Genomic DNA, 8258 nt, shown 5'->3' with positions numbered 1-8258 from the left:
AACTGTCGCACGGTTGGGTGTGGTGCTGCAGGTATGGGATATTAAGAAATGTGTGTGTGATGGATGTTGTATTGTTCTGGCATCATAGCGCAGCTTATATGTAGGCCCTCGCACGGCACGATTTGTAATAGAGTTCAGGTTCACGACAGCGCTTGGCCTGCGACACACCCCCTCAGAGCTCATTCAGTCTCAGATGAGGTCTGATTGTGTTCAGAGTTTGCCTCTTTGTGTCGATGCGCTGGATCAAGCTGCGATGAGATATCAACCAGGCCTAAATGACGTACGAACTGAGAGTGCTTTTCTGCTGAGAGTGGTTTGGTGAAGCCGTCCGAAGGCATTTCAGTCGTTGGAACCCATTGAACTGTGACTTTGCCGTCTCTGTAGACCTGCCTTAGCCATAAGCTATGGATGTCAACGTGCTTCAGCTTTGATGACGCTTGTGGTCTGCCTTTTTGGATCAGGCCTGTCGTTTGCTGGTTGTCACAGAGTATGCGAGGTTGGTGCTCGGGATCGAACTGTATCTGCTTGAACAGCCGGTACAGACCTATTGTCTCTTTCGCTGTGTGTGACAGCGAGAGCAGCTCAGCTTCAGTCGTTGACGTGGTTACAGTCTTCTGCTTAGACGACTGCCACATGATCGGCCCGTTGAACAGCTTCATGAGGTAGCCTTGCGTGGATCTTCGAGTCTCTGGATCATCCGCGAACGATGCGTCGCTTGACAGCTGAAGTACCTCTTCATCGCGTGTCTCTACTTCAGTGGTAGTTTCCACTGAGCCCAAGAACTCGATGGCATAGTACTTCGTGGCCTGGAGATATGCGAGAACTCGGTTCGCGTAACGCAAGTGCTCCGGTGAAGGGTTCAACGTGAACTGACTTAACTGGCTGGCTGCAAAAGACACATCGGGTCGCGATACCACTGCTGCATACAGGATCGAGCCTACCTTTTCTTGCATCTCTGTGATCTGATGAAGCGTTGCTTGCCCCTCGTATTGTTGAGGACGATAAGACGAGAGGAGAGGCGTTGTAGCCCTTCTTCCAGTGTCGTCAATGCCGAACTTGGTACAGATCTTCTCAATATACCCGTGTTGGCTGATCCAGAGCTTCTTGTCTCTGGTTTTTCGGAGGATGCTGATGTTGAGGAAGGAGATTGCTTCGCTCAAATCCTTAATCCCATACCTGTTGTTCAATCTTAGCTTGAATTCTTGAATGAAATGAATACATTCTGGCTGTGCGATGACGAGCATGTCGTCTACGTAGAGAAACAGGATGAGTCCTGTTTGCTTGTTGATGAGTATGCATGGCTCATCTGGGCAATGATCAAATCCCAGACCCTTGAGAAATGATACGAGCTCGTTGAACCATAGTTTTGGTGACTTGCGCAATCCATACAGCGCTTTTCGCAGTTTCCAGACTTTGCCTGACTGGTGATACCCTGGCGGACAGGCGGTGTATACCTCTTCGTCCATGTCTGCATTGGTGAAGGCGTTCTTGAAGTCAATTTGGTGACAGAGAAGCCCGAATGCGCAGACCAGAGCCATTAGGATGCGAAAGCTGCGATATGCGCCTGTTGCTGCATATATGTCGTCCGATATGTGGTGTTGAAGATCACCTCTGACGCAGATCCGTGCTTTGTGACGGACGAGGTAGCCGGCGTCGTCAACTTTGTACGTGAACACCCACTTCAGCGGCAGCACTTGCTTGCCTTCTGGGTAGTCCACAAGCTCGAAGGTCTTCTTCTCTTCGAGTGATGTAAGTTCAGCGTCTGCAGCACGCCGGAACTCTTTGCCCTCAGGATGTCGCTTCAGCTGATGCCAGAAGTCAGGTGGCGGTAGTAGGTCTCTCCGGTGCATGCGTATAGACTGTGCTGCTGCAAATGCGTGGGCTACTTGCTGACCGAGTTTAGCCCGCTCAAGTCGTAGAGCATGAGCTTGGCGTCGTGCTTTCTTCTCGTTATGTCGCTGTGTAGCTTGAGTTTGGGTGGTACCGACGGCGTCTTGACCTCTTTGTGATAGTCGAATGCTCCGTCCGGTACTGGTGCGTAGGTTTTGAAGAACAGATGCGTCAGTAGCGACGTCCCTTCTGTGTCCAGGTGTTTCTTGTGTAGCGCTTGTTTGACGTGGAACTGATTCAACAGACACTGGAGTTGGATACGGCCATCGCATAGGTGTGCTTCTAGTCTTGGGCTGTAGGGTCATATCCTGTAGAGATGCTTCGTCTCTCCTTGAACCTGCAGGCGGCGCTTCGTGCCCCTGTGGATCGACTGGCTCTTCTGCCTGTTCTGCGGTATCGCCGCCGATGAGAAGCATGTCGTTGTCTGACTCCTCTACATCGACGTCATTTAATGTGGTAGAAAGTGCTTGCTCACGTTGCGGAAGATCCATAGACTGTTGTGAGTCGTACATGACGTTTTCGTCCATGCGTACGTCCCGTGATGTGATCACACGGTTGGACTGTGGTATCCAGACCTTGTGAATATTGGTTGCTTCAGTTCCAACGAGCCATCCAGTGAGCGCTTTCTCTCGTAGTTTCGCTCTAGCTGGACGGTCTCTCCAGTTCTTGATAAGAACGTAAGCTCGCGATCCAATGATTTTCAAGTTCGAAAGGTCAGGCTGGCGACCGTGCACCATCTCGAACGGTGTTTTCCAGTCTTTGCGCTGCACTGGAATGCGATTCAGAAGGCGTGTGGCGTGTGCAACTATGTGTGGCCAGAGCTTGTGTGGTAATCTACTCTGTATGCGAAGTTTTCGCGCAGTAGTCATGATCACCCCCCCAGAACGTTCGGCAAGACCGTTCTGATCTGGGGTGTCTGGGGGAGACGGTGTAAAGGTGATGCCCTTTGCGGCTATTGTCTCCTTCCACTTGGTACCTAAGCCCTTCTCGCCATCTGATCGGATGTATCGTGTGGTAAATCCCCAGTTAGTGTTGGTGATAGCTAGGAATTCCTTGGTCACAGACACAAGCTCATCTTGGGTCTTGTTTGGGAGATTGAAAGATATGTGGTACGCAGAGTAGTCACAGTAAAAGTGAACCACCCATGAGTCAGCGTTGAATGCTTCTTCCATGTCGATGAGGTCCATATGAACCTTTTCAAAAGGGTAGTTCCCTTTCCACAATGGAATCCTTGATACTTGTTTGTGTGCTTGTGCAAGTTCGCATGTCTCGCAGAGCTCTGCGTTCCGCTCGAAGTTTGACGTACTTAGCGTTACACCTTTTGTTGTTTTGGACACATGCTCAAGAGCTTCTTTACGGATGTGTCCCAACCGTGCATGCCACACGTCCATTGTTGCTGAGGCATTCTTTACATCTCGGGACGTCTTCTTTGTAGCAAAGGCATGCCCTGTGTTTTTGATGGTTGTGTTCTCGTTGGAAAGTTGCTGTGCACTGTGTGGCTTAACGACTTGGAAAGCGCCTTGCTTTGTGACTTCAAAGGCCCTTGAGCCGTCTGAGAACTCCACCCAGCATGTTCGTGTGTTGAAAAACATGCCCTGTTTCTCAAGCACATGTGTGCTTAGAAGGTTCCAGTGAAAGCCAGGTACATATGCCACATTTTCCAGTTGAACGAGACCCTGACCTGTAGGTGTTGTGACATTAATGCCGACATTTCCAACACCTTCGATGTGCGTATTAGTATTGCCAAAGCTGATGATTTCATCTTGTATTGGCTTGTATTGATTGAAGCGCGATCTGTCGTTGCAGACGTGTGTATCTGCGCAGTTGTCAAGACGAAAACAACTGTCGTGCTCTTGACTTCGCGTAGTGCTTAGTGCGTATCTGGAAGTAGCGAAAGAAGCCCTGGGTCTAGTCTGGCGATTACTTGTTATCGTGACAGAGCTGGCTTGGCTTCCCGCTTTCTCGGGTTGTTCATCTGCATTGTTGCCAGGCCAGAAGTCAGGCAGTGCGATCTTGCTGCGAGAAAAGCTTCTTTCGATCTTTTCGCGCTGGCGATGACTTCCTGTGATTGCTGTGATCACTTTTGATTGAATGTGAACTTGTGGTCTCCATCTCGCTGGAGCTTTTGCGGGGTTAAGGTACCAACAGTCGGCGAACTTGTGTGCTTGTCCGCAAACACAGTCTCGAAGGCAGCTCGGCTGGGTTGCAGAGACTGAACTCGATCCAATCGCCTCTCGCTTCCGCCGTGGCTGCCCATCCTCCTCGTCTGACGTCTTCGGATCACGACCGTGCTTTCTGCCCTGAAGCGTAGCGTGAGCTGCGCGACCCCTGGCGATCTTCTCGCTCGGAGGTGCCATGCTGCGGTACTGCTTGATACAGAAGCTTATCGTGATCCTGTTGTCAGAGAGTGTTGGCTTCAGCCTACGAAAGGATCTGAGGGTCCTGTCAATCGTGTTCCGTGCTCTCTGCACCGCTGGAGCATCGGCTTCGTCGACCGCATCGTCAGAGTCAGCATCACTCGAATCGCCTACCGTGATGAGGCCGTGGCTCGCATGTTCTGGACTGATCGTGTTCAGTGCCGTGATTAGTGCATCGGAGATGCTTCTCAGCGCCGTTTCAGTTTGGTTGATCACCGACGCTTGGCTCTCGGTTTGTGCATCCTTCGACTTCATGTAGTTGTAGAATGGCGGATTGATATCTCGACATGCTTCAACGAAAGCTTCACATATTTGCGGTTCGCTGAGGTTCTCGATCGTGTACCTTTTGGCACTGTTTACGAGAGCAGGCCATCGGCCAAGCCACCTATCCAGGCTTGTGTTACCTGGTCCTTTTCTGAGCCTTTCAAACTCAGTTCGGATGTCTTGCCTTTGGTCTTTCGCGTTCGGCTGAATGCTGTCTGAGAGCGCGGCAAGCTTGCTTCGCACGTCGTGCTTGCCAAGGTAGTGTTGCTTGAACTCTTGACAGACGGTGTAGTCGATGCGATCAGATACCTTGTCGTACTTCTTCTTCTCAGAGTCGAAGATGCTCTGCAAGCTTTGGAACTTCTGGATAGTGTCCTTACTTGCTGAGTCTGATGGTTTCGTTGAGGTGAAGACGAGGTTCTCGATGCCCAGTGGATCGCAGTACTTCCACACCTCGTTGCGCTTGGCAAGATCTTCAATGGAATTGTACCAGTCGATCCAATCGTTGCGAGCGTTGAGCATTGGCAGATTGTGATATCTCAACGATGACATCGTGAACGTCTGGTAGTGGTTCTCGATATTGCTGTTCTTGTTGTTCGTCAAGGTGGTTGTGGTTGTACAACTGTCAGTTCTCTGACAAGTGCGGGGTTGCGGGGTTGCGGACGCGACCCCTCAATTTCTGCTGGGACTGCAACAACTTGTCGTGACCAGCAGCGTACTTGCGACGAGCAGTCAATGGAATTAATAGTATTTATATGGACTGGTAATGCTGCAGAAGGAAGGTTGACCGGGCTCATAACTGTCGCACGGTTGGGTGTGGTGCTGCAGGTATGGGATATTAAGAAATGTGTGTGTGATGGATGTTGTATTGTTCTGGCATCATAGCGCAGCTTATATGTAGGCCCTCGCACGGCACGATTTGTAATAGAGTTCAGGTTCACGACAGCGCTTGGCCTGCGACAGAAACTATAGCGTTGATTCAGGGTGCAGAGCGCATCAAGGACAAGTATTGGGAGAAGGAGGATAACAGATGCACAAAGGCAACAGAGTGCCTGTGCTGCAATTGCAGACCAAAAAAAATGAAATGTTGCGGTGCAAGTCGGTCCGACAGGCCTCGATCGTCACCTTTGTTGACTACCTTGGGCTAGCTTAGCACGTCTCAGGGCATGTATATACGGTCGCCTCCTAGCTAGCAAGCAACTCGGCGCAGTTTTCCATCGATATACAGCGGCTACGTTTGCCGCAACATGAAAGATTAGCGTAAGAGGATTGCAGCATGTATGAAGGCACTTAATTTGGGACGCAAAGAAGGTAACATAAGGTCAGCGGCCAAACCCGAGTACAAATAACCAGTTGCATGTGCGGTTATCATCATTATTGTGTTGCTATGTCTGTACGAGTGGACCGCCTGATCTCCTGGGAAGAGCTCTCTGCTTGTTGTTTATGGACAGTCCGTGCGCAGTCAACGAGCCAGTTCAGTCAACGAGCCACCCCACCAATATGGGACGATCAAAAAGATGAGGTTATTGAGCCACACACAATAGCTATTTTTGTGAGATTTTTTGAGGTATTGCTATAAAGAAGCTTCTAGATTATTTGCACTGCTTTAATCTTGCTGGCGTCTTGAGTTGGCAGATGTTTCTGCTAAATTTGGGTGGGGGAGACGCCTCAGGCGGACCAGCGTTAACCTGACTTAATGCAGCCGCACCACAACAATGCTTTGCTAGATTTTCTGCTGCTTTGTGTGAGGCTTTTCGCTTACGCTTGTTTGCTGTATCGTGGCTTTTTTTGAGTGGTTGCAGCTTGTTGTTGTTGCTTTTTAAGCGCCCGTTCTGCAGCGCGTTCCTTAGCGCGCTGTTTCTGCTTGCAATCACGCTTAATTCTGGCTTGTTGTTGAGCCACCTTCGCAGCTTCTTGATTCTGCTTTTTGTGAGCTGCTTCTGCTGCTCTTGCCTCTCTATCGCGAGTTTTTTTGAGTTGTAGCTCCGCGGCTTCGTCCAGTTCTGCGGCCTTGCGCGCGCGCGCGCTGGCAAGCTTCCTGGGACTGTAGAATACAGCACCGCCGTGCTAATCGTCGCCTTCTTGTGTAGTTAGTGTTGTAGACTTGGTCAGGCGCTTCTTAATGAGGTTAATTTCAGCGTGTAGCTCCGCGTTCTAGAGTTGTAGAAGCTTGTTGTTGACCTGCAGCGAGTGCAGGCCTTAGGACAGCTGTTTGGCTTCAAATTTGGCCTTGTTAGCCACTGCAGCATCAAAAATTTTGCGCAATTGAGGCTAGGTATCGCCGTTGCCTTGCTCCCTAATTCCTGGCTTGTCATCTTGTTGTTGTGGGCCATTGTTGAAGCGTTGAAGTACTGGGTCTGCGTCCATCAGCCATACGCCTGTAGCTTGGAAACTCTTTAATATAAGATCGTGAGTCATTGTAGAGCTCTAAGCTGGCCAAAAGTTGCTATAGAAGTCGCGTTTGGTGATCCTTAAGAGGCCTTGGGTTCGCTGGAGGCGTTGGGTAAGCTCCTCAGTGTAGTGCTTTAAAAGCGGCGCAAAGAGCACAACATCTAACGGCTGCAAGCTGTGGGTTGAATAGGGAGGATACACTATAACTATGATGCGTTTAGCTTCACAATACTCCAAAAAATCTGGCGTGAGGTGGCTGGCGTGGCTGTCAAGTATTAGAAGGCGCCATTGCTGGCAAGCTTTGGCTGCAGTATAGCGTTCAAACACCTGTTAAAGCTAGGCAAGTCCTAAGGCGTTATTTAACTATCCTAAAGCTAAGTAGGATACAAAAATTTAGTATTATTTAGCTAAAAGATTGTTAACCTAGCTTAATTAAACCCCAGAGGTGCCCTAGTAGATAAGAGCGGGTGGTAATGCATCTCTAGAAGCGCATACGCAAGCCAGCAGCGTTACCTATTCTCTGTTGCTATCTCTTATTGCTGCTGTACGCTCTTTTAACTCATAAACTGCCTTAGAGAAGATCCTTTTAGTGTGGTGGGTGATGCTGACATAGAAGCCTTTCTTATCTATATTGTACGTGTTGCGCTTGTCAATGCCATGTTCTCGCATCTTAGAGTGCAGCAAGTTAAAGTATAACTTGTATTTATACTTGTTGTCAGCCAGGTGACGCCTATAATCTATACTAGTGTTGTATTTAGTGATAAGCTTGTCAGGATGGCGGTGTTGAAACCAGGTAATCCAGCTTTCAGAGACCTCTTGCTGCGCAACCACGCTGCTGAAATTTTTTAAAATACTTTGTGTAGGTAGTACACTATCCCTTATATACCTTTCTATGTATCTAATTAACTTATCCTCTTGTTGTAGGTTAAGGTTTTGTTAGTCTTTGGCTGCCTGTGTGTCCTTAGAGCCCTGTGCACCCTTGTGCCTTTGCAACAGTGTTGTTTAATTAACTCTAAATGCTTTTGCAACTTGGTAGTATGAGAATTTATCTCTAGCCTTACGCAATTTAATATATTTAATTGCTTCTTGAATTAGGTCTATGGTTGTGGAGTTATGACGCGTTGAAGTTGGGTGGGTTCATGTGGCAGCAGGGTTTGGGGTGGCTCGTTGACTGAACTGGCTCGTTGACTGCGCACGGACTGTACCGTGCCGGAGCTCGTGCCGCACGGTTCCGCGTTCCGCACGCAGCACCCACCTCACGCACCATAGCAAAATGAGGCTGTAGAAACAGCCACG

The 8258-nt window shown here is 49.3% G+C and overlaps 4 protein-coding genes across 4 annotated transcripts; 1 reads left to right on the top strand and 3 right to left on the bottom strand.

Moving 5' to 3' along the window:
- Positions 1 to 4170: 4170 nt before the first annotated feature.
- M421DRAFT_104305 (uncharacterized protein) lies at positions 4171 to 5093 on the bottom strand (the record flags this gene model as incomplete). The annotated part of the gene is made up of 3 exons (XM_033587001.1): positions 4171 to 4284; positions 4422 to 4802; positions 4881 to 5093. 3 exons carry the CDS (start codon positions 5091 to 5093, stop codon positions 4171 to 4173), a joined length of 708 nt encoding a protein of 235 aa, XP_033443973.1.
- A 176-nt stretch (positions 5094 to 5269) lies between these two features.
- M421DRAFT_308351 (uncharacterized protein) lies at positions 5270 to 5824 on the top strand. Its single transcript, XM_033589181.1, has one exon. It carries the CDS (start codon positions 5432 to 5434, stop codon positions 5717 to 5719), a length of 288 nt encoding a protein of 95 aa, XP_033443972.1. The 5' UTR covers positions 5270 to 5431; the 3' UTR covers positions 5720 to 5824.
- Positions 5825 to 6175: 351 nt separating this feature from the next.
- On the bottom strand, positions 6176 to 7257 carry M421DRAFT_425606 (uncharacterized protein). Its single transcript, XM_033594129.1, has 3 exons — positions 6924 to 7257; positions 6446 to 6638; positions 6176 to 6334 (listed from the first exon to the last, which is right to left on the bottom strand). The coding sequence occupies exons 1-3, from the start codon at positions 6987 to 6989 to the stop codon at positions 6330 to 6332; spliced, it is 264 nt and encodes an 87-aa protein (XP_033443971.1). The 5' UTR covers positions 6990 to 7257; the 3' UTR covers positions 6176 to 6329.
- A 218-nt stretch (positions 7258 to 7475) lies between these two features.
- M421DRAFT_74744 (uncharacterized protein) lies at positions 7476 to 7892 on the bottom strand (the record flags this gene model as incomplete). Its single annotated transcript, XM_033597070.1, has 1 exon — positions 7476 to 7892. A coding segment is annotated over one exon (417 nt), but the record flags the coding sequence as incomplete, so codon positions are not given.
- Positions 7893 to 8258: the final 366 nt, after the last annotated feature.

This window comes from Didymella exigua (genome assembly GCF_010094145.1).
Source record: "Didymella exigua CBS 183.55 unplaced genomic scaffold M421scaffold_47, whole genome shotgun sequence".
Taxonomy (NCBI): Eukaryota; Fungi; Ascomycota; class Dothideomycetes; order Pleosporales; family Didymellaceae; genus Didymella; species Didymella exigua.
The sequence above is the reverse complement of the archived record's forward strand: the minus strand, read 5'-3'. Positions and strand labels throughout refer to the sequence as shown.

Coding starts and splice junctions, on each gene's coding strand:
- M421DRAFT_308351 (XM_033589181.1), top strand. CDS start 5,432: ATGTTGTATTGTTCTGGCATCATAGCGCAGCTTATATGTAGGCCCTCG.
- M421DRAFT_425606 (XM_033594129.1), bottom strand. CDS start 6,989: ATGACTCACGATCTTATATTAAAGAGTTTCCAAGCTACAGGCGTATGG. Junction 6,639..6,923: donor GGCTGATGGACGCAGACCCA/GTACTTCAACGC, acceptor GGCGACGATTAG/CACGGCGGTGCTGTATTCTA.